The following is a 26,638-nucleotide window of genomic DNA, read 5'->3' on the forward strand; positions in this document are numbered from 1 at the left end:
AGAGAGAGAGAGAGAGACAGACAGACAGACAGACAGACAGACAGACAGACAGACAGACAGACAGAGAGAGAGAGACAGAGAGATCGAGACAGAGAGAGATCGCGAGACAGAGAGAGAGTGTGAGAGAGAGAAAGAGAGAGAGAGAGAGGGAGAGGGAGAGAGAGATAGAGAGAGAGAGAGAGAGAGAGAGAGAGAGAGAGAGGGGTGGGTGGGTATAATTTCAGATCTGAAGTTAAAAGTCAAACATTAAGGAGCACACACACACCTGGTGTATCTCTGGGTTAGGACTGTGGAGTCTGTGTGTACCCCTCTCTGTCAGAAACACAGAGCTCCTCTCTCCTCCTCCTTCTCTCCTCTCTCCTCCTCCTTCTGTCCTCTCTCCTCCTCCTCCTCTTCTCTCATCTCCTTCCTCCCCTCCTCCGTTTAGATCTTTCCTTTTCTCCCCCCATCTTCTCAGGAAGAGAGAGAGGAACTCCAGAGGTCTGGTCTGAGGCACGGAGGAGGGCGAGAGAGAAGGATAGGTCAAAGATGAATAAAGAAGCCATTTGGAATGAAGTGTTTTGTTGCAGAACTCACCTCCGTTGCTAATGCCGTGAGACCCTCGGTCAGAGCTACAGTCACCTCCTTAGAGACACTCAGATCCTCTAGTGCTACCGCCTCCCATAGAAACTGACCTAGGAACAGAGTTTAGAGACACTCAGATGCTCTAGTGCTACCGCCTCCCATAGAAACTGACCTAGGAACAGAGTTTAGAGACACTCAGATGCTCTAGTGCTACCGCCTCCCATAGAAACTGACCTAGGAACAGAGTTTACAAAACATTACGAACACCTGCTCTTTCCACGATTTTCCATGACATAGACTGACCAGGTGAAAGCTATGATCCATTATAGATCATAGTCACCTGTTAAATCCACTTCAAATCAGTGTAGATCAAGGGGAGGAGGCAGGTTAAAGAAGGATTTTTAAGCCTTGAGAGAATTGAGACTTGGATTGTGTATGTGTGCCATTCAGAGGGTGAATGGGCAAGGTTGGGTTTTTCACGCTCAACCGTTTCCCAGGTGTATCAAGGTTCACCACCCAAAGGACATCCAGCCAACTTGACACAACTGTGGGAAGCATTGGAGTCAACAAGGGCCAGCATCCCTGTGGAACACTTGACACCTTGTAGAGTCCATGCCCCCAACGAATTGAGGCTGTTCTGAGGGCAAAAGGGGCTGCAACTCAATATTAGGAAGGTGTTCCTAATGTTTTGTACACTCAGTGTACACATACACACTCAGCTGCTCTAGGGCCAGAGTCCCATTGAAACTGACCTCGGGTGTGTGTGTGTGTGTGTGTGTGTGTGTGTGTGTGTGTGTGTGTGTGTGTGTGTGTGTGTGTGTGTGTGCGTGTGTGTGTGTTTCGTACCCAGAACTCGACCCCTGGTGTCCAGACTCAGTTGTGGTAGTTGTGGCCCCAGATGGTCCCTCAGGGCTCCTAGAGCCTCCTCTAGCCACTGGGTCTGCCAGCTCCAACCCTGTAACACACCCTCACACACATAGTGCTGGCCAGGGGACGCACACACACCCCTAACCCCGCTCCCAGCCCTGTCACCGGCACCGTTGCTACACGACCACTCACTCAGGACTGGAGGGAGGGGGGAGAGAGAAAGAGAGACGAAGGGTGAGAGCCTTTAAAGTGCGAGTGGTGGTCTCACTTCATTTGGATTGGCCCCTTGTTAAATATGGTCAATAGATGTTCAAACTTGATATACAATAACTTGCTAGGGTTGGGGTTTGATCAACGCAATTGAAATGATTCCCTTCCTCCCTGACTCACTGTTCTGGAAGCTTCCAGTGGCCATCCCAGTAGGAGCTGAGACCTCCAACCCTGTCAGAGTAGACAGAGACTGGACCAGCAGCACCCCTCTGGCTGAGAGAGAGAGGGAGGGGGAGGGAGAGAGAGGCGGAGGGAGAGGGGGAGGGGGGGGAGAGAGAGGGGGGAGGGAGAGAAAGGCGGAGAGGGAGAGGGAGAGAGAGGCGGAGAGGGAGGGAGAGAGAGGCGGAGAGGGAGGGAGAGAGAGGCGGAGAGGGAGAGAGAGGGGGAGAGAGAGGCAGAGAGGGAGAGAGAGAGCGAGAGAGAGCGAGCGAGAGAGGAGGAGGGAGAGAGAGGCGGAGAGGGAGAGAGAGAGAGGCGGAGAGGGAGAGAGAGGGGGAGGGAGAGAGAGGCGGAGAGGGAGAGAGAGGCGGAGAGGGAGAGAGAGAGAGGCGGAGAGGGAGAGAGAGGGGGAGAGAGAGGCAGAGAGGGAGAGAGAGAGCGAGAGAGAGAGGAGGAGGGAGAGAGAGGCGGAGAGGGAGAGAGAGAGAGGCGGAGAGGGAGAGAGAGGGGGAGGGAGAGAGAGGCGGAGAGGGAGAGAGAGGCGGAGAGGGAGAGAGAGAGAGAGAGGCGGAAAGGGAGAGAGCGAGAGAGAGAGCGAGAGAGGAATGGGAATGTGTGTTAGTGCCGTCGGTTTGTAGTTTTTCTCTGTGCTCGAGTGACTGAGTGATTCATTTGTAGATTTTATTGTGTGGATGGATATATTTTGTATTGTGTTAGCTGCTACTGATACCATGTAATTGAAAATAAACCATTCTCTCTCTTGATCTACACACCAGATGCTGCGAGGGGACAGAAGACGTCCACCCCTCCTCCCTCTTCAGGTGGAACGACCCAGCCACATAGCTTCTCCCAGAATTCCCTGGAGTCAGGTGTCAGCACACTCCTCTCTGTCACCTTGCAGCCTGGGGGTCAAAGAGACGTCAAAGGTCAAACAGTGACTATGACCTTCAGTGAACTATGACCCTGACCCAGTGTTCCACCCTCACCTTGCAGCAGAGTGATCTCCTCCGTACCTCCAGGAGCCAGCACCCCCAGTCTCTGAGCTCGCTGCCCACCCAGAGCCCTCTCTGCCTGGGATAACAGAGCCTGGAGGGTCCCTCTGTGGTCGTATAGAACCACCACCACTCCTACTCTCACACCACACAGGACCAACTACGAGAGGAGAGAAGAGATGTTATTCACTCATTCCAATTCTCGTCAATGCTGAATGAAAAATTGAATTGACCTGAAACCTGTAAGTAATTGATAACCTAAATATTTGACCATATCAGTACTCCCCCTGCTCCAAATGTCTCACCTCGTAGGCAGGTATCCTGTTGGACAACAGTAGCAGAAGAGGTGGTGATGGAGAGAGAGAGGGTCTGGGTCTGCTGCTGGTGGAAGTGGACAAACCTCCTCTGTTCACACTGTCCCTGAAACCATACATGATCACACACACATTATATACACTGGCCATGAACCAAACACCCACCCACACACACACAAACGCGTTACACACACTGTTCATGAACCAAACACACACACACACAGGTGAGGTCTATATCTATGATTGGGGCAAGGCCTCTCACCCCATGGCCTGGGACCTCACATGGCTGGAGAGCTGGGTCTTCTCCAGGGTCAGAGTCGGGGTCAAGTTAAGGCTGAGGTCAGGGGATAAACAGAGACGTCCCGTCCTGTCTGACAACCAGGAGGGAGAGCACTGAACGCTCCTCGTTCGCCCAGGCACCTGCCTCTCTCCCTGGGTATGGCTGACCACTGTTCCTCCTGGTCTGCTTCTGTTGATGCTGCTCCTCCAGGCTGGTCTGGACTTCAGGGATGCTCCTGTAGAGAACAGAGAGATAGGAAATATCATTCACCCTGGCTGTCACCTCTGACCCCAACCCTATATCTGATCCAACACAGTAATAGGGATACTTTTATCCAAAGCGACTCACAATCATGTGTGATTTTCTTTAATGAGTCGGACGCGAAATATATAATGTTGCTGCAAGACAAGGTCCAAAGCCCCGTCATTCACATGAAGAAAAGACGGAGATACAGGGGGCGGAGATCAGGGTGCCTGGTGAGAATTAGTCGGCGAGTGGGTAACCCACCTCTACCATCCGTTCTATTAGCCAACGTGCAATCACTGGAGAATAAACTGGATGAGCTCCGTTCGAGACTATCCTACCAACGGGACATTAAAAAGTGTACTATCTTATGTTTCACCGAGTTGTGGCTAAACGACAACACGGATAATATACAGTTGGCTGGGTTTTCCGTGCATCGGCAAGACAGAACAGCTATTTCTGGTAAGACGAGGGGTGGTGTGTGTCTATTTGTCAATAACAGCTGGTGCGCAATGTCTAATATTCAGGAGGTCTCAAGGTATTGCTCACCTGAGGTAGAGTACCTCAAGATAAACTGTAGATCACACTATCTATATTTTCCGTAGCTGTCTATTTACCACCACAAACCGACGCTGGCACTAAGACCGCACTCAACGAGCTGTATAAGGCCATACGCAAACAAGAAAATGCTCATCCAAAAGCGGCGCTCCTAATGGCCAGGGACTTTAATGTAGGCAAACTTAAATCCGTTTTACCTAATTTCTACCAGCATGTCACATGTGCAACCAGAGGAAAAAAAACTCTAGACCACCTTTACTCCATACAGAGAGACACGTACAGCGCTCTTTCGCCCTCCATTTGGAAAATCAGACCATAATTCTATCCTCCTGATTCCTGCTTACAAGCAAAAACTAAAGCAGGAAGTACCAGTGACTCACTCAATACGGAAGTGGTCAGATGACGCGGATGCTACGCTACATGAGTGTTTTGCTAGCACAGACTGGAATATGTTCCGGGATTCATCCAATGGCATTGAGGAGTATACCACCTCAGTCACTGGCTCAATGTCGTCCCCACAGTGACTGTACATACATATCCCAACCAGAAGCCATGGATTGATTACAGGCAACATCCGCACCGAGCTAAAGGCTAGAGCTGCCACTTTCAAGGAGTGGGACACTAATCCGGACGCTTATAAGAAACCCTGCTATGCCCTCAGACGAACCGTCAAACAGGTAGCTTGAATCCTACTAAACTGGCTCTGACGCTCGTCGGATGTGGCAGGACTTGCAAACTATTACGGACTACAAAGGGAAACCCAGCCTCGAGCTGCCCAGTGACACAAGCCTACCAGATGGACTAAATGCCTTTTATGCTCGCTTCGAGGCAAGCAACACTGAAGCATGCACGAGAGCACCAGCTGTTCCGGACAACTGTGTGATCACGCTCTCCGTAGCCGATGTGAGCATGACCTTTAAACAGGTCAACATTCACAAGGCCGCGGGGCCAGACGGATTACCAGGACGTGTACTCAGAGCATGCGCGGACCACCTGGTGTCTTCACCGACATTTTCAACCTCTCCCTGCCGAGTCTGTAATACCTACATGTTTCAAGCAGACCACCATAGTCCCTGTGCCCAAGAAAGCGAAGGTAACCTGCCTAAATGACTACCGCCCCGTGGCACTCACGTCGGTAGCCATGAAGTGCTTTAAAAGGCTGGTCATGGCTCACATCAACACCATCATCCCGGAAACCCTAGACCCACTCCAATTCGCATACCGCCCCAACAGATCCACAGATGACGCAATCTCAATCGCACTACACACTGCCCTTTCCTACCTGGACAAAAGGAACATTTATGTGAGAATGCTGTTCATTGACTACAGCTCAGCGTTCAACACCATAGTGCCCACAAAGCTCATCACTAAGCTAAGGACCCTGAGACTAAACACCTCCCTCTGCAACTGGATCCTGGACTTCCTGACGGGCCGCCCCCAGGTGGTAAGGGTAGGCAAAAACACATCTGCCACCCTGATCCTCAACACTGGGGCCCCTCAGGGGTGCGTGCTTAGTCCCCTCCTGTACTCCCTGTTCACCCACGACTGCGTGGCCAAGCACGACTCCAACACCATCATTAAGTTTGCTGACGACACAACGGTGGTAGGCCTGATCACAGACAACGATGAGACAGCCTATTGGGAGGAGGTCAGAGACCTGGCAGTGTGGTGCCAGGACAACAACCTCTCCTTCAATGTGAGCAAGACAAAGGAGATGATCGTGGACTACAGGAAAAGGAGGGCTGTACACGCCCCCATTCACATCGACAGGGCTGTAGTGGAACAGGTCGAGTGTTTCAAGTTCCTTGGTGTCCACATCACCAACAAACTAACATGGTCCAAACCCACCAAGAATGTTGTGAAGAGGGCACGACAACGCCTTTTCCCCCTCAGGAGACTGAAAAGATTTGGCATGGGTCCCCAGATCCTACAGCTGCACCATCGAGAGCATCCTGACCAATTGCATCAGCGCCTGGTATGGCAACTGCTCGGCATCCGACCGTAAGGCGTTACAGAGGGTAGTGCGTACAGCCCAGTACATCACTGGGGCCAAGCTTCCTGCCATCCAGGACCTCTATACCAGGCGGTGTCAGAGGAAGGCCCAAAAAATTGTCAAAGACTCCAGTCACCCAAGTCATAGACTGTTCTCTCTGCTACCTCACGGCAAGAGGTACCGAAACGCCAACTCTAGGTCCAAAAAGCTCCTTAAGAGCTTCTACCCCCAAGCCATAAGACTGCTGAACAATTAATCAAATGGCCACCCAGACTATTTGCATTGAATCAAATGCCGCCCACCTCCCTTTGTTTTTACACTGCTGCTACTCGCTGTTTATTATCTATGCATAGTTACTTTACCCCTACCTACATGTACAAATTACCTTGACTAACCTGTACCCCCGCACATTGACTCGGCACCGGTACCCCCTGTATATAGCCTCGTTATTGTTATTTTATTGTGTTACATATTAATTTTATTTATTTATTTATTTAGTAAATGTTTTCTTAACAATATTATCTTAAAACTACATTGTTGGTTAAGGGCTTGTAAGGCATTTACACCTGTTGTATTCAGCACATGTGACAAATAAAATGTGATTTGATGTGTGCAAACCCCGGGAAAACGAACCCACTATCCTGGCATCATGCTCTACCAACTGGGCCACACTGGACCACACAGCCGATCCTCTCCTCCTCTCACTCACTCTTCTGCTCCTCCACTCTCTCCCTGATGGTTTGTCTGATCCTCCTCTCCTTGCGTCTCTCCTCCTCCTCCTCCTCCTTCCTCTCTCCTGAGCAGGGCATGTTGAGGGTGCCGTACGTTTGTGCTGCCTCTCTGGGGGTCAGCCAGTCCAGAGTGGACACACAGGACACATAGTGGCTCTTCCACCCACCATACTCTCTGTCCCCTGGATTATAGGGCAGGAACCAGCCCCGTCGCACACACCTCACCGACCAAAGACAGTCCTACGGAGAGCGAGGTGTGGGGGGGGCATAGGTTAACCTCACACACAGTACTAAAAGGAGAAAGAGGAATAGAGAGAGAGAGGGGGAGAGAGAGAGAGAGGGGGAGAGTCTGACCCCTGACCCCTCACCTGTTCGGCCAGGACCCTCCAGTGCCAGCTGACCTGTGCAGCAGAGCAGAGGTCACGAGGGGTCAGGAATGACATCACATAGAGAGACAGGAACCGTGGCAACACGGAGGTGAAGTCCATGCTCGTCACCGGCACGATCTGCTTCAGCCAATCCCTGCAGGACCTAGGGTCACAGAGTCAGTGCCCACTGAATTACTACACATCATTACTACACAGTAAACCTACTGGTTGTACTACTTGATTGCTATTGACGTGTAGTAAAACCAGTAGTGATTTATGTAGTCATTTAAGTAGCAATGAGTGATAAATTGGGACTTTTCACTACTGCTGAGCACTACATATTTCCTATTCAAATCCCTATATCATTCTTCCTTAATAAGGATCGGACCCTTTTTTTTTCAAATTCTTGCCTAAAATGACAAATCTAACTGCCTGTAGCTCAGGACCTGAAGCCAGGATATGCATATTGTTGATACCATTTGAAAGGAAACACTTTGAAGTTTGTGGAAATGTGAAATGAATGTAGGAGAATATAACACATTAGATCTGGTAAAAGATAATACAAACAAAAAAACATGCATTTTCTATTTATTTTTTGTTCCATCATCTTTGAAATGCAAGAGCAAGGCCACAATATAATATTGCAGTGTAGGCGCAATTTACATTTTGGCCACTAGATGGAAGCAGTATGTATGCAAAGTTTCAGACTGCACCATCAAGAGCATCCTGACTGGTTGCATCACCGCTTGGTATGGCAACTGCTCGGCATCCGACAGCAAGGCGCTACAGAGGATAGTGCATACGGCCCAGTACATCAATGGGGCCGAGCTTCATGCCATCCAGGACCTCCATACCAGGCGGTGTCAATTGTCAAAGACTCCGGCCACCCAAGTCATAGACTGTTCTCTCTGCTACCGCATCGCATGGGAAGCGGTAGCAGAGCGCCAACTCTGGGACCAAAAGGCTCCTTAACAGTTTCTACCGCCAAGCCATTAGACTGCTGAACAGTTAATCAAATGGCTACACAGACTATTTGCATTGACCCCCTTATTTATTATAATTTTTTGCACTGACTCTCTTGCACAGGCTCGGTGTACACTCACTGATACTCCAACACACACACACACACACACACACACACACACACAAAACCACACAGCTGCTACTCTCTGTTTATTATTTATGCATAGTCACTTTACCCCTACCTGCATGTGCAGTACCAGTCAAACGTTTGGACACACCTACTCATTCAAGGGATTTTCTTTCTTTTTGAAAACTATTTTCTACATTGTAGGATAATAGTGAAGACTTCAAAACTATGAAATAACACATATGGAATCATGTAGTGACCAAAAAAAGTGTTAAACAAATAAAAATTATATTTGATATATTTGAGATTCTTCAAAGTAGCCACCCTTTGCCTTGATGACAGCTTTGCACACTCTTGGCATTCTCTCAACCAGCTTCACCTGGAATGCTTTTCCAACAGTCTTGAAGGAGTTCCCACATATGCTGAGCACTTGTTGGCTGCTTTTCCTTCACTCTGCGGTCCGACTCATCCCAAACCATCTCAATTGGGTTGAGGTCGGGGGATTGTGGAGGCCAGGTCATCTGATGCAGCACTCCATCACTCTCCTTCTTGGTCAAATAGCCCTTAAAACAGCCTGGAGGAGTGTTGGGTCATTGTCCTGTTGAAAAACAAATGATAGTCCCACCAAGCCCAAACCAGAAGGGATGGCGTATCGCTGCAGAATGCTGTGGTAGCCATGCTGGTTAAGTGTGCCTTGAATTCTAAATGAATCACAGACAGTGTCACCAGCAAAGCACCCCCACACCATCACACCTCCTCATCCATACTTTATGATGGGAACTACACATGCTGAGATAATCCGTTCACCCACACCGCATCTCACAAAGACACGGCAGTTGGTACCAAAAATCAAATGTCCACCGGTCTAATGTCCATTGCTCGTGTTTCTTGGCACAGGCAGGTCTTTTCCTCTTATTGGTGTCCTTTAGTAGTGGTTTCTTTGCAGCAATTCGACCATGAAGGCCTGATTCACACAGTCCCATCTGAACAGTTGATGTTGAGATGTGTCTGTTACTTGAACTCTGTGAAGCATTTATTTGGGCTGCAATTTCTGAGGCTGGTAACTCTAATGAACGTATCCTCTGCAGCAGAGGTAACTCTGTGTCTTCCATTCCTGATGCATGATGGTTTTTGCGACTGCACTTGAAGAAACTTTCAAAGTTCTTGAAATGTTCCTTGTTGACTTACCTTCATGTCTTAAAGTAATGACGGACTGTCGTTTCTCTTTGCTTATTTGAGCTGTTCTTGCCATAATATGGACTAGGGCTATCTTCTTAACAGCTTCTACCCCAAAGCCATAAGACTCCCAAGCCATAAGACTCCTGAACATCTAATCAAATGGCTACACACTATTTTACGCTGCTACTCTCTGTTTATTTTCTATGCATAGTCACTTTAACTCTACCTACATGTACATATTAACTCAATTACGTCGACTAACCGGTGCCCCCGCACATTGACTCGGAACTGGTACCCCTTGTATATAGCCTCGTTACTGTTATTTTATTGTGTTACTATTTTTTCTTTAATTTATTTAGCAAATGTTTCTTACTTTTTTTTAACTCTGCATTGTTGGTTAAGGGCTCGTAAGTAAGCATTTCACGTTAAGGTCTACATCTGTTGTATTCGGCGCATGTCACAAATAAAAATTTGATTTGAACCATCATATTTTTGTATAAAAGATTTAATAATGAAAGAAGGATTGCTGTTTTCAATTTGGTCAAGTTAGTGTGGGAGAGGTGGAAAAACTATTGTTATCCATCAAGGTATAGACAACCTTGATGGGAAACCATTGAGAATGGTAGCAGACTGTATTGCCACCCCTATTTGCTCTATCTTTAACCAAAGCCTAAAGGAGTGTGTGTGTCCACAGGCGTGGAAGGAAGCTAAAGTAATTCCACTGCCTAAAAATAGTAAAGCACCCTTTCCTGGCTCTAACAGCTGCCCAATCAGTTTGCTGCGTGTTCTTATTAAACTAATGGAGAGAATTGTTGTTTGACCACATACAACGCTATTTTTCAGAGAGCAAGTTAACTACTGACTTTCAGCATGCATATAGACAAGGGCACTCAACTTGTACTGCACTGGCTCAGATGACAGATGATTGGTTAAAATAAATGGATAATAAGATGATAGTTGGAGCTGTAGTGTTATATTTCAGTGCAGCCTTTGATGTTATTGATCATAAATTGTTATTGAAGAAACTCACTTGCTATGGCTTTACATCACCTGCCATCACATGGTTGGAGAGTTATTTATCCAATAGAACTCAGAGAGTGTTCTTCAATGGATGCTTCTCTAACATCAGATATGTACAGTGCGGTGTCCCTCTGGGCAGTTGCATTGGGCTGTTACACTTCTCTATTTTTACAAATGATTTGCAACTGGTCTTACACAAAGCTAGAATGACTATGTATGCGGATGATTCCACACTCTACATGTTCTAAATAAGAAGTTACAGTCAGTATCAGAATGGGTGATCAATAATAAACTGGTCTTTAAATACAACTAAAACTAAAAGCACCGTCTTCGGTGTAAAACATTCCCTAAGACCTCAACTGGAATTGTGCATAAAGAGGGCGTGTGACCATTGAGCAAGTTGAGGAAGCTAAACTCCTAGGTATAACATTGGATGGTCAATTATCATGGTCAAGTCATATTGAGAAAGTTGTGAAGATGGGGAGAGGGGTATGTCTGTTATAAAAAGATGATCTGCGTTCTTTAAGACAAACATCAACTGTACTAGTTGTTCAGGCTCTGGTCTTGTCCCGTCTTGATTACTGTCTGGTAATGTGGTCAGGTGCAGCAAAGACCTAGCTAAGCTGCAGCTGGCTCAAAACAAAGCACATACAGAACTAACAACATGCATGCCAGTCTTTCCTGGTTGAGGGTTGACAGAGAGATGGGACAAGACCAGAGACACACACACACATTATTTTTGTAGTTTTATATCATTGTATTTTACATTTGTGTGACTGTCCTTGTCTAACAGTATCAGTGTTTTGATACTTGTCATGTTTTGTTTTTTTCGTGGACCCCAGCAAGAGTAGCTGCTGCTTCTGCAAAAGTTAATGGGGATCCAGGTAAACAATAATAACAGTCCTGTCTGTCAGAAGTGCTTACTTGAGCTGGGAGTTGGAGCATTGAGACAGCAGCGCCTGGAGGAAGACTTTTCTCTGGCGGTCAGTCCAAAGGTCAAACCAGTGAAGCACCAGGGTCGTCCGCTCCTCAAACAACTGACGGGTCATAAAATAAGATGTAGGCTGCATTAACTTACAGGGGACGGAAATATGTCTTTATGCTAATAACCCAACACCCACCACCCTACCCCGAGACACACACACACACACACACACACCCTACCCCGAGACACACACACACACACACACCCCTACCCCGAGACACACACACACACACACACGCACCCTACCCCGAGACACACACACACACACGCACCCTACCCCGAGACACACACACACACACACACACACACGCACCCTACCCCGAGACACACACACACACACACACCCTACCCCGAGACACACACACACACACACCCTACCCCGAGACACACACACACACACACACACACCCTACCCCGAGACACACACACACACACACCCTACCCCGAGACACACACAAGCATTTCGCTACACCCGCAATAACATCTGCTAAAACACGTGACAAACACAATTTGATTTGATACAGCCTACCCCGAGACACGAGCACAGCCCGAGGGGCTGGAAGCAATGGGTCAGCTGGCCCCAGAGTAATTGTAGTGCCTTGCTCAAGGGCACAATGGCAGGGTCGCTGAATGGTTGTTTTTTTTGGTGCAAAAATATAGTAGCTTAGAATTAATAGATGCACGAATTATATGGGGATTTTCCCTTGTGGCTCAGTTGGTAGAGCATGGCCTTTGCAACGCTGGGTTGTGGGTTCGATTCCCACAGCGGACCAGTACGCAAAAGTACAAAAATGCATCTCCTAAATGACTCAAATGTAAATGTTTTTTAGTAGGGAAGGCCAAGGTGGTGAAAAAGCATAACAAAAAGGATAAAGAAAAGGAAAACGATTGACTGTCTTCTCTCACTTGGCTGACCTGGTGGTTGGAGGTCTTGTTTGTGATGGGGGTCCAGGCACTGAAGCGGCTGTCGGCTGTCCCTGTGACCGAGCTGCGATGCGTCAGGGCCGGCTGGGGTTGGTAGTCTGTCCCGCTCAGTTGCCACTGTTTCACGCGGTGAGGACCTGGGTTAGGACTTGGACTGGACCGAACGGTCAGATCCACGGACGTCATTTTATGTGTGGTTTGGCCCAGTTGAGGATACTACCGGAAGACGCTCTGTTTCATTTAAGTTGGTAGACTACGTGCGACTTTTATAGGCGATTGTTTGTGTGGTTCAAATTAAGTCTTAACAAAGTGCGGGTAAAATCTTCTTCTGTCAATAATCCAGTTAAAACTGTGATAAAACAAATGATACAGCGGTGATAAATTACCTGTGTTTTAAACTGGCCGGTCAAGGAGATCCTATGCAATGTAATTTCCAAAAATAATTCCACAGACCTGCACAAGTATGAATATAAAGTGCAATTTATTAACCTACTCTCCTACCCAACAATCTGTCCCGTCTCCTTAGAGACGGAATAACAGGAGCAACAGCACAAGGCGCGGGCAGCATTCCATCACACACACACGTTAGCGGTCCGTCCCCTCCGACCTTCTCATCCAATAGGTTTTGAAGACGTGACCAGAATGGACACGAGGAACCAAGGGAATACAAATCAGATTCGCCCATGGCGTGTCGGGGTTCGTACAGTGCGCGGCTTTGGTTACCGAGTAGGCTAGGCTTACACAGGCTGCTTGGTCAACAGGATCGGCCTGTGAACTGCACATGATCTGATCTTTCACTGATAAACTACTACACAAACAATCCTTTGCTGAAACACATCACTTGTGGGCGCGGCAAAAGTAAGTGGACATTATTGTCACTGAAGCGAAATTCAAGTCTTCGACATTATTAAGATGTGTTGCTGCTTCCACAAAGAATATCACCAGGTGAAAACATACATCACCACCACCATCCTCCATCCACAAATAATATCACCAGGTGAAAACATCCATCATTACCATCCATCCATATGAGGAAAGCACAAACACGTGATTCAGTCATTAGAATTTCCTCTTTATTGACTTTCCTAAAACTGAGAAAAATAAATCATAACAAGCCCCCCCCATTAAGTAACAATCCCCCCCATCTGTAATGTACAGGATTACTCAAATTAAAAGGTTGACAATCAAGCAGCTTCAAATATGATTATTGCATTCCACCTGCATATAAGACAAAGATATGTGTAGAAGGTGAAATATATATCTCAATGGAACACTGGTTCAAACCAAGGCAACAGTAAAAGTAAGGCGGAAAAAGGCAACAACATTTGGCCAAACACTCGTGTGCACATGTGCAGTGAGTTTCCAAAGTCAAACAAACTCGCAAATATGTGCAACTCAGTTCAATACAAATGCAGTGTGTTTGAGCAGATGAGTGGAGGATGGTGATTAGGCTCAATCCCATAAACCCTTAGCCCCAAGGAGAGGAGAAGATGGGAGAGGGGAGGGGAGAGGGGAGAGGAGGAGATGGTAGAGGGAATGGGAGAGGAGAAGATGGTAGAGGGGAGGGGAGAGGGGAGAGGAGGGGATGGTAGAGGGGAGAGGGGATGGTAGAGGGGATGGTAGAGGGGAGAGGAGGGGATGGTAGAGGGGAGAGAGAAGGGGATGGTAGAGGGGAGGGGAGAGGGGATGGTAGAGGGGATGGTAGAGGAGAGAGAGGAGGGGATGGTAGAGGGGAGGGGAGAGGAGAGGGGATGGTAGAGGAGAGAGAGGAGGGGATGGTAGAGGGGGAGGGAGAGGGGATGGTAGAGGAGAAGATGGTAGAGGAGAGAGGGGAGGGGATGGTAGAGGGGAGGGGAGAGGGGATGGTAGAGGAGATGGTAGAGGGGATGGTAGAGGGGATGGTAGAGGAGAGAGGGGAGGGGATGGTAGAGGAGAGAGGGGAGGGGATGGTAGAGGGGAGGGGAGAGGGGATGGTAGAGGAGAAGATGGTAGAGGAGAAGATGGTAGAGGAGAGGGGATGGTAGAGGGGAGGGGAGAGGGGAGAGGAGGGGATGGTAGAGGGGAGAGGAGAGGGAGAGAGGAGGGGATGGTAGAGGGGAGGGGAGAGGGGATGGTAGAGGGGAGAGAGAAGGGGATGGTAGAGGGGAGAGAGGAGGGGATGGTAGAGGGGAGGGGAGAGGGGATGGTAGAGGGGATGGTAGAGGGGATGGTAGAGGAGAGAGAGGAGGGGATGGTAGAGGAGAGAGAGGAGGGGATGGTAGAGGGGATGGTAGAGGGGATGGTAGAGGGGATGGTAGAGGGGATGGTAGAGGAGAAGATGGTAGAGGGGAGAGAGAAGGGGATGGTAGAGGGGAGGGGAGAGGGGATGGTAGAGGGGATGGTAGAGGAGAGAGAGGAGGGGATGGTAGAGGAGAAGATGGTAGAGGAGAGAGGGGAGGGGATGGTAGAGGGGAGGGGAGAGGGGATGGTAGAGGAGAAGATGGTAGAGGAGAGAGGGGAGGGGATGGTAGAGGGGAGGGGAGGAAGGAGAGGAGGGGATGGTAGAGACCGTTGACCGACTCAGATCAGAGCTGAGACCGTTGACTGCAGACCGACTCAGATCAGAGCTGAGACCGTTGACTGCAGACTGACTCAGATCAGAGCTGAGACCGTTGACTGCAGACCGACTCAGATGCTGGCTGTCCTGGGTATCTCCTGGCTGTCTGCCAGATTCAGCTTCTGACTTGTGGAGAGGAGTCAAGGAGAACAGCTGAAACACACCCCACTCACTCTGCTCTGAGCTCACACCCCCACACAGAGAACAGAACAAAGAAATGTCCTCTATTATGTAACTACAGTACGTGAAGTCCTGTAATATCTGCAATTGTTTTATTATATTAAGTCTGCATTTCTTAAGTTTATCTGTAAACTGTGAGCTAGAATTAATCAGGTCAAAGTCAACAGCTCAAAGACACACACCCCCTCACACACACACACACACACACACACACACACACACATAGTCCACACAAGTATTTTAAAAGGATACATTGATGAACTCAGTTCCTCTAGCTGTAGAGAAGGACAGAGATGTTTCATTCCATTGAGCTAACATTGAGATGTTTCATTCCATTGAGCTAACATTGAGATGTTTCATTCCATTGAGCTAACATTGAGATGTTTCATTCCATTGAGCTAACATTGAGATGTTTCATTCCATTGAGCTAACATTGAGATGTTTCATTCCATTGAGCTAACATTGAGATGTTTCATTCCATTGAGCTAACATTGAGATGTTTCATTCCATTGAGCTAACATTGAGATGTTTCATTCCATTGAGCTAACATTGAGATGTTTCATTCCATTGAGCTAACATTGAGATGTTTCATTCCATTGAGCTAACATTGAGATGTTTCATTCCATTGAGCTAACCCTGCGATGTTTCATTCCATTGAGCTAACATTGAGATGTTTCATTCCATTGCGCTAACATTGAGCCAAGATACATTCACAGAGCATGAGGTGTGTGTGTGGCTTTGCTCTCACATGAGAAGACTTAGATCTGGATATTAAGCCCTGCTTTGGCCTTCTGAAAACTGAGAAATCACTGTTTGACATGCTGAGGGAGGCTAGCCCTGTGTGTTGGGATTTTAGGGCCTAGATTGCTATCAAGTACTTGCACAGTATTAACAGAATTTAAGATCCAACACAACACTTAAAGATAGACGGGATATGACATAGATGCAGAAGGTAAACAGCAAAGCGGGTCAATTTCCGCAACAACTAAGAGAGGATCAACTTCTCCGCTGTTTTGGTGCCCTGGCTACCACGCGGCGAACACAGTGAAGCCAACCACCAGATACAGTGTGTGACTGTGAGTGAAGTCTTTCATCTCGCTCATATCAATATCTGCAGTGCTGCTCATGGCAACGTAATTTAGCCGAGTCTACCTTTAAGGTGGTCTAGTGGTCTAAGCCACTGCTTCCAGAACACATATACGACTGCAGCATGGGTTAGAATCCACATGATGAGTGGAATTGCCCCACTCCTTAAAAAAATATATAGTGTCTTGCAAAAGTATTCAGACTCCTTGGATTTCTTCACATTTTATTGTGTTACAAAGTGGGATTAAAAGTGAAAGAAAATTCTAACATTTAAAAAAAGATTAATAAAAAATATAATTAAATATATATGTTGCATAGGTATTCAGCTCCTTGAGTCAATACATGTTAGAAACACCTTTGGCATCGATTACTGCTGTGAGTCTTCTTGGGGAAGTCTAGAAGAGCTTCGCCCACCTGGATTGTACAATATTATTTTAAAAATTCTTCAAGCTCTGTCAAGATGTTGGGAATCGTGGCTAGACTGCGGTTTTCAAGTCTTAACAGACTTTCAAGCAGATTTCAGTCAAAACTGTAACTTGTCCACTCAGGAACATTCACTCTCTTCTCTCAATGCAACGCTCCCTCTATGGGCTGACTGGCTGGCTAGCAAACGTGGCTACACACAATAATACTGAAGACAATATCAGCATGTAAAAGTAGCTAGTTAGCTGTAAAATCACCTAAACAAACTGCACTATCAATTTAGGAGTCTGCAATCTCACCAACCTGTAGATTGATGTGCCTCACAGAGTGGAGTCTAACATTCACAACAGCAGATATACTTTTGAGAAGATGGGAAACGTTGCCCATGCTACACTATATATATATATATATATATACACACACACAAAAGTATGTGGACACCCCTTCAAATTAGTGGATTCGGCTATTTCAGCCACACCCGTTGCTGACAGGTGTATAAAACCGAGCAGCCATGCAATCTCCATAGACAACCATCGACAGTAGAATGGCCTTACTGAAGAGCTCAGTGACTTTCAACAAGAAAACGTCATAGGATGCCACCTTTCTAACAAGTCATTTAGTCAAATTTCTGCCCTGCTAGAGCTGCCCCGGTCAATTGTAAGTGCGGTTATTGTAAAGTGGAAAGGTCTAGGAGCAACAACGGCTCAGCCGCGAAATGGTAGGGCACACATCTGTCCTCAGTTGCAACACTCACTACAGAGTTCCAAACTGCCTCTGGAAGCAACGTCAGCACAAGAACTGTTTGTCGGGAACTTAATGACATGGGTTTCCATGGCCGAGCAGCCGCACACAAGCCTAAGATCACCAGGCGCAATACCAAGCGTCGGCTGGAGTGGTGTAAAGCTTGCCGCCATTGGACTCTGGAGCAGTGGAAACGCGTTCTCTGGAGTGATGAATCACGCTTCACCATCTGGCAGTCCGACGGACGAATCTGGGTTTGGCGGACGCCAGAAGAACGCTACCTGCCCCAATGCATGGTGCCAACTGTAAAGTTTGGTGGAGGAGGAATAATGGTCTGGGGCTGTTTTTTTTTTTTACTGTCATATTCTTCCTGGGGGTGTAAATGAACAGATTTTAGTAAGATTTCATGTTGCTAAAATGCTGTTGGTTCCACTTTAAGAGCGGCTAGCCCAGTTTAACAACCTTTAGTTGTCGCTCTCGATTTGGTTTCTTAAAAAAACAATCCTTCATCTGATCTTTCCTGTTTTCATTTTGCTCCACTTGTTGGTTTACTTCCTGTCTTTTCAGTTTTTTATTTTTTTCGTTTGTTTGCCTCTTCTTGGGCAGATTTAGTGTGCGCTCATGGTGGCTGTCTTTTAGGTTCCAGTTGTTGTTGCTAGTCAACTTTCAGTGGACACCTCCATGAGTGTCTTTCAGAGCCCCTCCTAAAACCCCACCTGTTTCGTTTTGGTTGTTATTAGTGACTGTTTTAGCGCCATTTTTGGTTTCTACCTGGGGACCGTAACACGCGGTATATGGTACCGCAATGCCGCGCGCGACAAACAGAACATTCATTTTCCACAATCATGTTCATTGATCCTCTCGTTTCAGTAGGGTCTGCTCCGTTCTCCATTTTGGGAGTTGAGACATAAAAAGGGTATCATTAGAAAGGTTCAGTTCTCCTCTAGTACAGTCAAATTATATCTATGTTCTGTTGGACCAAACCTCAAATGTAAATAGCGAGTTTAAACTGCTTGTTGTCAGAGAGGAAGAAGTTATTTCGTCTTTTGTTGTTGAGCAGCGGGAGGGGAGGGGCTTGGTGTCTGTGTGCGAGTGGGAAGGTGCACAGTGCACACAGCACAGGAGGGGCTTGGTGTCAGGAGGAGGGGCTTGGTGTCAGGAGGAGGGGCTTGGTGTCAGGAGGAGGGGCTTGGTGTCAGGAGGAGGGGCTTGGTGTCAGGAGGAGGGGCTTGGTGTCAGGAGGAGGGGCTTGGTGTCAGGAGGAGGGGCTTGGTGTCAGGAGGAGGGGCTTGGTGTCAGTAGGAGGGGCTTGGTTTCAGTAGGAGGGGCTTGGTGTCAGTAGGAGGGGCTTGGTGTCAGTAGGAGGGGCTTGGTTTCAGTAGGAGGGGCTTGGTGTCAGTAGGAGGGGCTTGGTGTCAGTAGGAGGGGCTTGGTGTCAGGAGGAGGGGCTTGGTGTCAGTAGGAGGGGCTTGGTGTCAGTAGGAGGGGCTTGGTGTCAGTAGGAGGGGCTTGGTTTCAGTAGGAGGGGCTTGGTGTCAGTAGGAGGGGCTTGGTGTCAGTAGGAGGGGCTTGGTGTCAGTAGGAGGGGCTTGGTGTCAGTAGGAGGGGCTTGGTGTCAGGAGGAGGGGCTTGGTGTCAGGCAGAGGGAGCTCAGTGAACACAGCACAGAAGGAGGGGCTTGGTGTCAGTAGGAGGGGCTTGGTGTCAGTAGGAGGGGCTTGGTGTCAGGAGGAGGGGCTTGGTGTCAGGAGGAGGGGCTTGGTGTCAGGAGGAGGGGCTTGGTGTCAGTAGGAGGGGCTTGGTGTCAGGAGGAGGGGCTTGGTGTCAGTAGGAGGGGCTTGGTGTCAGTGGGAGGGGCTTGGTTTCAGTAGGAGGGGCTTGGTGTCAGTAGGAGGGGCTTGGTGTCAGTAGGAGGGGCTTGGTGTCAGTAGGAGGGGCTTGGTGTCAGTAGGAGGGGCTTGGTTTCAGTAGGAGGGGCTTGGTTTCAGTAGGAGGGGCTTGGTGTCAGTAGGAGGGGCTTGGTTTCACAGCACAGAAGGAGCAAAGGAGATGAGACCATAACAGACACAGCATAAAAACTGGAAAAAATACCAACTTTGATTCTTGCGATACAGGCATTTGGAACATCGCGCAAAAACATTAATTCGATATCGCCCTACTACAATGTTGTTGATCCATCCTCAGTTTTCTCCCATCACAGCAATTGAACTCTGTAGCTGTTTTAAAATCACCAATGGCCTCGTGGTGACATCCCTGAGTAGTTCCATTCCTCTCCTGCAGCTCAGTTCAGAAGGACGACTGAATCTTTGTGTCTGGGTGGTTTAATACATCATTCACAGCATAATTATTCATTTGACCATGCTTAAAGAGATATTCAATGTCTCGTGTTATTGTTACCCATCTACCAATCACTGCCCTTCTTTATGAGGCTTTTGAAAAGCTCCCTGGTCTTTTTTTTAAATTTTTTTTGGCATTTAGCAGACGCTCTTATCCAGAGCGACTTACAGGAGCGAAATGGGTTAAGTTCCTTGCTTAAGGGCACATCGACAGATTTTTCACCTAGTCGGCTCGGGGATTAGAACCTTTCAGTTACTGGTACAACGCTCTTACCCACTAAGCTACCTGCCGCCCAGATGAATCTGTGCTTGAAATTAAATTAAACCTTACAGATGTTGTATGTATGGGGGACAGAGGAAGGGTTAGTCATTCAAACATCATGTCCACCCCTATTATTTCCATGTAACTTATCGTGTGATTTTTGAAAGCCACATTTTACTCCTGAACTAATGTAGACTTGCCTGAACAAAGGGGCTGAATAGTTATGGAACTCCTGGATTTTAGATATTATTTTTAATTTTTTATCTTTAAAAAAATAAAACAAATATTCCACTTTGACAGAGTATTTTGTGTAGATTGTTGACAAAAATTGACAATTAAATCCATTGTAATCCCACTTTCTAACACCAAGCGGTCTGAATACTTTTGCAAGACACTGTATATTAACAAAAACTATTGCCAGATCTTACGTTGAGCAGTAGTTTGTCCATGTTGGAGTCGCAGGCAGTCTTCCGCTGGTCGTCAGGCATCTCATCCACCTCCCCATAAAGGTCAAAGTGCAGCCGAGCCAACTTCTCCTGCATCTCTCTCACATGCTCCATCTGATCTATAGAACACTCATTACCTAGAGGAGGGAGAGGAGAGGGGGAGAGAGAGGGGGAAGTGTGAGAGAGAGAGGGGGATGAGTGAGGGGTGAAGGGGGGAGAGAGAGAGGGGGTAGAGGAAGGGAGAGAGAGAGGGGGTAGAGGGGGAGAGAGAGAGAGGAGGTAGAGGGGGAGAGAGAGAGAGGGAGATAGAGGGGGTAGAGGGAGGGAGAGGGGGTAGAGGGAGGGAGATGGGGAGATGGGGTAGAGGGAGGGAGAGAGATGGGGTAGAGGGAGGGAGAGAGATGGGGTAGAGGGAGGGAGAGAGATGGGGTAGAGGGAGGGAGAGAGATGGGGTAGAGGGAGGGAGGGAGAGGGGGGTAAAGGGAGGGAGGGAGGGAGAGGGGGGTAGAGGGAGGGAGGGAGGGAGAGGGGGGGAGAGGGAGGGAGAGAGAGGGGGGTAGAGGGAGGGAGAGAGAGGGGGGGAGAGGGAGGGAGGGAGAGGGGGGTAAAGGGAGGGAGGGAGGAAGAGGGGGGTAAAGGGAGGGAGAGAGAGGGGGTAGAGGGAGGGAGAGAGAGGGGGTAGAGGGAGGGAGAGAGAGGGGGGTAGAGGGAGGGAGAGAGAGGGGGTAGAGGGAGGGAGAGAGAGGGGGTAGAGGGAGGGAGAGAGGGGGTAGAGGGAGGGAGAGAGAGAAAGGGGAGGGAGAGAGAGAAAGGGGAGGGAGAGAGAGGGAAGAGGGAGGGAAAGAGGGGGAAAAAGGAGGGAGAGTGGGAGGGAGGGAGAGAGGGGGAGAGAGAGAGAGGGGGAGAGGAAGAGTGAGGGGAGAGAGAGAGGGAAAGAGAGAGGGGGGAAGAGAGGGGGGGAAGGAAGAGTGAGGGAGAGAGAGGGAAAGAGAGAGAGGGAAAGAGAGAGGGGGGGAAGGAAGAGGGGGGGAAGGAAGAGGGAGGGAAGGGAGGGAAGGAAGAGGGAGGGAAGGAAGAGGGAGGGGAGAAGAGAAGAGGGAGGGGAGAAGAGAAGAGGGAGGGGAGAAGAGAAGAGGGAGGAAGAAAGAGGGGGGGAGAGGGAGGAAGAGGGGGGAGAGGGAAGAAGAGGGAGGAAGAGGGAGGGAGGGAGGGAGGAAGAGGGAGGGAGGGAGGGAGGAAGAGGGAGGGAGGGAGGGAGGAAGAGGGAGGGAGGGAGGGAGGGAGGAAGAGGGAGGGAGGAAGAGGGAGGGAGGGAGGGAGGGAGGGAGGGAGGGAGGGAGGGAGGGAGGGAGGGGGAGGGAGGGAGGGAGGGAGGGAGGGAGGGAGGGGGGAGGGAGGGGGGAGGGAGGGAGGGAGGGGGAGGGAGGGAGGGGGGAGGGAGGGAGGGAGGGAGGGAGGGAGGGAGAGGGAGGAGAGGGGATAAAAGAGAGGTCATAGATAGTGTTTATGTAAAACTCCACCTGCATACTAAAAGACACACTAACACAGACACACAGGTAATATGCTCTTTTAGCAGCAGAGCCACTGGAACCCTGGTCTCACCGAAGGCCTGTAGTTTTACACACAGCTCACCAAAGGCCTGTAGTTTTCCATTGTGGAAGTCATTGAGGAGGCTCAGCAGTCCTTTCTCCATCTCCTGCACATCGGAGACGTCTGTCAGGAAGGAGTGTTGGATGGGGTCCGGCTGGCCCTGGCCTGACTTACTGCCTGAAGCCTGCTGCTGTCTGGCCTTCACACCCCTGACACACACACACACACACACACACACACCAAATTAAGAACTTCACCTCAAAGCAGTTAATCTTCAAGTCATCCAGATGATGAAGATGATTATGTTTCTTACCTGCGGCTCTTCCCCTTCTGGCTGGCATGTGTACCCATGTGGCTGAAGCCCAGATGACGTCCAGAGGCTGTGTTCTTCCGGGTGCTGGTTGGTGGGGCAGGGGCCTGGTTGGTGGAAGGCCTGGAAATCTTTCTCTTCAGCTTCCTATCCTCCATGGCATCATAATATGTAGTTCACTAGTTAGTAGTTAGTCACTGCACTGGACACTCCTGCAGAAAGTATCTAGTATAGTAATCAAACAACAACGGTGACAAGTTTAGTAGCCCAACCTTAGCTAGTTAGCTACATTGCAACTGTCAGCTACTGACAACAACACGGCTTGGCAGATAGTGTTGGGTCCAGCTAGTTAACCATACGACCAAAGCCATAGCTAACTACATAGTTAGTAGTAGTATCGCGAGGCCATCCAAGTCTCGTCTCGTTTACCAACTAGTTAACGCGAACTAGTATATTATCAGTGCCAACTAACTGGCTACCAGAGAAGGTTTAAACCCGGAAGGCTCTTTGTAGTTTCAGTGAAAAGTGCAAATAAAATGCTAAGTAACGTCGTATTTCGAGTTTTTTCAATAGCTGAACTAGTTATTGAAATCGAGAGCAAAGCAGCAAGCTAAACAGCTAGCATTGCTAGCGATCAAATCAGCCTAGATATAACGTCACTACGCTAGCTGGCTTAGCTACACAACTTACACAAATGTATAACATATAGCTAGCTAGCTACAGACCTCAATTTTCTCCGTTGTTGAAGGTATTTGTAGCTAGTTCATTCGATGTGAACATATTTTAAACCTGTTGTGTTGTTGTTAGCTTGACTGCGGTCGTCACTAGTACTCTAGTTACCACAGCCACGAAGTCATAATGATTATGCCTATGCAGCCGATAGAGGGCGATAGATCTGCACTATCGTCTAGGATTGATGTGTGCCCAGCCGGTAATAGCCAAGATATTTATAACTAACCCGAGATAGTTCATCTGTGTCGTTTACAGTGGGAGCAAATTAAGCCTATTGGGCAGAATAAGCAAGGAAGTGGGCAAATCCAAGCACCCGCTAGCGACAACCTATTGTATTGGCGCGTTGTAGCATATATTTGCATATTTCTTTTAGGTAACGCCTCCTTTGCGAAGTGCGTTTGTGCACAAACTCAATTCGACCTTGCACTCCTTCTAAACTCCCATTTTTGGTGGTGAGAAAACGTTCTGAGCGGATGCTTTATAGAGCCTGTGACATGTATGGGTTACACCTTCTGTCTGTGATAATAGAGTTTGCCAGCTTGTAGTCCTAAAACCTAGAAGCCTGCTGGTGCCTGAGGCTGAGGAGGAACACAGGTCAGTGGCTCACAGCACCACGCATTAGGATAACATGTAGTGAAACAGCAAAACAACTGTCTCACTTACTAAAACTAGTAACGTTTTATAGTAACGTTTTAGTAAAGAGCCTTGATTTCCAAGATCACAGAGTCTGGTCCTGAACTCTCTCTGTTTCATAGTCTCCAGTTGAGGGGGGCTGCTCCCAGAGTGCGGACCGGCGGTGCGGAACAAGACCCCCCTGGCCAACTGTACCTACGGCTGCCATCCAACCATCTGCATCTTGATCCCCCACCTGGAGTGTGGCCGTCCAATGACTTTCCCACGATTTACCTGTGGAGTCCAGAGAAACTCCCAGTCTGGCCCGGAACACAGAGTTGTTGTTCCAGCGCCCCGCCAACAGATGGGGCAGGCATGTTAAGAACCCATGTTGGGGAGGAGGGAAGAGGGACTCCATGATGCCATTGCCAACGGAGAAGGTCACGACCTAGATTGGGGTGAGAGTGGAGGATGAGGATGAAGAGGAGAGGAGAGGAGAAGAGAGGGGAGGGGAGCTGAAGGAGAGGTGTAGTAGCCAGTGTATTCCTGGGTGATATTATTTTGGGAGTGGGACAGAGCTTGGACAGGGTTTTTTACTCATGCTTTTAAAAAATGGACTTCTGCTTTTTTTCATCTCTGTATTTCTGTACAGCTTAGAGGATTAAACTACTGGTGTTACCTGCATGATCAGAGGACAGGCAGACAGGTCTTCATGCATGTTGACTGGCAACAGGTGTTTTTATAGCATGAGGAGTCTACTGCACATCTATGTGTATGTGGGACCACCCATTGTGGAATGGTTTCTGTACAGCAGATATTGTAGCTAATACCTCACGAGAGATGGCGTTACATGCAAGGCCGTTTTTCGAAAAACTAAGAATAGGTCTCAGTTAACCCACGGAGGTCTCAGATAACCCACAGAGGTCTCAGTTAACCCACAGAGGTCTCAGTTAACCCACAGAGGTCTCAGTTAACCCACAGACGTCTCAGTTAACCCACAGAGGTCTCAGTTAACCCACAGTTTTACTCCTTGATGTTTAAACCACGTTCTAACCTGAAAGGCAATATGTTGATAAAGACTATTTTGGGGGAGAGTTTCAGCCTGGCTTTGAACTGGTCAAAACTTAATCCATTTATGTTATTAAAACCATGGAAGATATAATACGCTCAGCCCTCTTGCTTAAGAGCAGTGAATAGATGTGTGTGAATACAAAGCCAAATGTGGATATGTTTTTCACCGTGTAGACCCACCCAACTAACATTCCCTTTTGGATCACCCTTCCATGGATATTTTCTTCATTCATATATATATATATATTGTGATGCCACGAGAGGCTACCGCTTCCAGCGGGATTGCCCAAGGAGTGCAAGGAGTCCAGGTTCAACCAAAACAAGGATTTTATTAAAGGTCTTCGGCAACTAACGAAATTATAACACAATTCTCTTCTTCCCAGAGCCCACCCTCCAGACCGTGTCTCTTCCCTTCAAAAACCTTCAGCTCATCAGCTCCTGATTGGTTTCAGCTGCGTGGGAAGATTGGCCATAGAGGGTTGGAGTTCCCGACCATACCAGCAGATGGAGCCATAGCTGTCTGGGTTTGCAGCCACCTCAGGGGGATGTAACGTCCCTCCAGGACACAGCCTCTCGTGACATCACACATCCCCCTCCTCGGGACCGACGTCCTCGTCGGGGTAAAGGCAGCGAAGAAGGCATCACGCCGGGAGAGGGCGTCCGCATTGCCGTGGTGCTTGCCAGCCTGCTCTCTCTTCAACTCCTCCACCTCTAGGACCAGGGACTCAGCCTCCTGTTGTCTCTCCTTGAGTTTCTTACTGAACGCATCAGCCTTGGTTTTAGCAGAGTTTAGCTTCTGTTGAGCAGCTTTCAGTTCCTTCTCTCTCTCTGCCTCCGCATTCTTCATCTTGTTCTCCAACACCTTGTACTTCTCCTCTGCCTTCTTCTGGACCTCCTTACTACTGCGCAGGGTCTCCTCACACTCCTCGATGGTCCTGCGCAGCCTCTCCAGCTCCTCCTGTTGCTTATGGAAGGAGCTCTGTTGGAGTTTAGCCTGGAGGATATCTAACTCTTCTGTCTTCATGTCTAACTGTTGCTTTAACAAACGATACCTCTCAGCGGTCCCCTTCAGACCAGACAGTTCTTTGTCCAGATTCTGTAGCTCCGTCTCTGTGTCGGTCTGGGCACCTGCCCTCCCTATCAGAGCCCGGGCGGGAGTGAGTAATTCGGAGGATTGCACCGGAGCCTTCCCAGGATGAGTCTTGCCTCTCCGTTTCCGAGGTACTCGGGTTATCCTCTCCTGAGACTCTCTCCAGAGTGGGTAAAAGGCTGGGCAGTCTCGTCCAATTAGGACAGGGACGGGGAGGGAATCAACCACCCCCGCCGTCGTGTGTATGGTTCCCCGTGTGCTGGTCATTGTAAGTTCAGTAATGGGGTATTCTCTGGTGTCCCCATGGACACAGGAAACTGGGAGGACTTTCCCCGGGGTCAAACACGTTGGGCCCACCAAATCCTTACGCACCAGGGTGGCCCGGCTACCAGAATCCAGTAAGGCCTCCACATCATGGTGATTCACAGTTACCGGGCAGGTGGGGGGTCGATCTGGGCCGCCATCTACGACTCCCAAGAGCGAGGCAACACGGTGTGTGGGTGCTGAGCTGGAGGACTCCGCAGTGGGCATAGGTTCATCGGCTGGTTTCCCACACTGCCAGGAGATATGTCCCATCTCCCCACACCGGTAACACTGTCGAGTTTCCCCCTCCTGGTGTACTCTTC

General features: G+C 48.7%; 2 protein-coding genes across 2 annotated transcripts in view; both read right to left on the reverse strand.

The window, feature by feature from the left end:
• LOC121544570 (epithelial cell-transforming sequence 2 oncogene-like) overlaps window positions 1-13,130 on the reverse strand; it is a 25,957-nt gene extending 12,827 nt beyond the window's left edge. The window contains exons 1-12 of the mRNA XM_041854529.2: window positions 12,529-13,130; window positions 11,553-11,665; window positions 7,340-7,502; window positions 6,950-7,211; window positions 3,429-3,681; window positions 3,158-3,272; window positions 2,847-3,012; window positions 2,634-2,762; window positions 1,822-1,914; window positions 1,411-1,629; window positions 577-674; window positions 266-487 (exon numbers count right to left, since the gene is read on the reverse strand). Of these exons, the coding sequence (XP_041710463.1) occupies window positions 266-487; window positions 577-674; window positions 1,411-1,629; window positions 1,822-1,914; window positions 2,634-2,762; window positions 2,847-3,012; window positions 3,158-3,272; window positions 3,429-3,681; window positions 6,950-7,211; window positions 7,340-7,502; window positions 11,553-11,665; window positions 12,529-12,723 (2,028 nt within the window). The 5' untranslated portion in view covers window positions 12,724-13,130. The remainder of the gene's footprint in view (window positions 1-265; window positions 488-576; window positions 675-1,410; window positions 1,630-1,821; window positions 1,915-2,633; window positions 2,763-2,846; window positions 3,013-3,157; window positions 3,273-3,428; window positions 3,682-6,949; window positions 7,212-7,339; window positions 7,503-11,552; window positions 11,666-12,528) is intronic.
• Window positions 13,131-15,002: 1,872 nt separating this feature from the next.
• ccdc28a (coiled-coil domain containing 28A) lies at window positions 15,003-23,351 on the reverse strand. The gene is made up of 6 exons (XM_041854530.2): window positions 23,233-23,351; window positions 22,511-22,732; window positions 22,240-22,406; window positions 20,590-20,744; window positions 15,566-15,588; window positions 15,003-15,259 (listed from the first exon to the last, which is right to left on the reverse strand). The coding sequence occupies exons 2-6, from the start codon at window positions 22,663-22,665 to the stop codon at window positions 15,205-15,207; spliced, it is 555 nt and encodes a 184-aa protein (XP_041710464.1). The 5' UTR covers window positions 22,666-22,732; window positions 23,233-23,351; the 3' UTR covers window positions 15,003-15,204.
• Between the last annotated feature and the right edge of the window lie 3,287 nt (window positions 23,352-26,638).

This window comes from Coregonus clupeaformis, unplaced genomic scaffold (assembly GCF_020615455.1).
Source record: "Coregonus clupeaformis isolate EN_2021a unplaced genomic scaffold, ASM2061545v1 scaf0032, whole genome shotgun sequence".
Classification (NCBI taxonomy): Eukaryota; Metazoa; Chordata; class Actinopteri; order Salmoniformes; family Salmonidae; genus Coregonus; species Coregonus clupeaformis.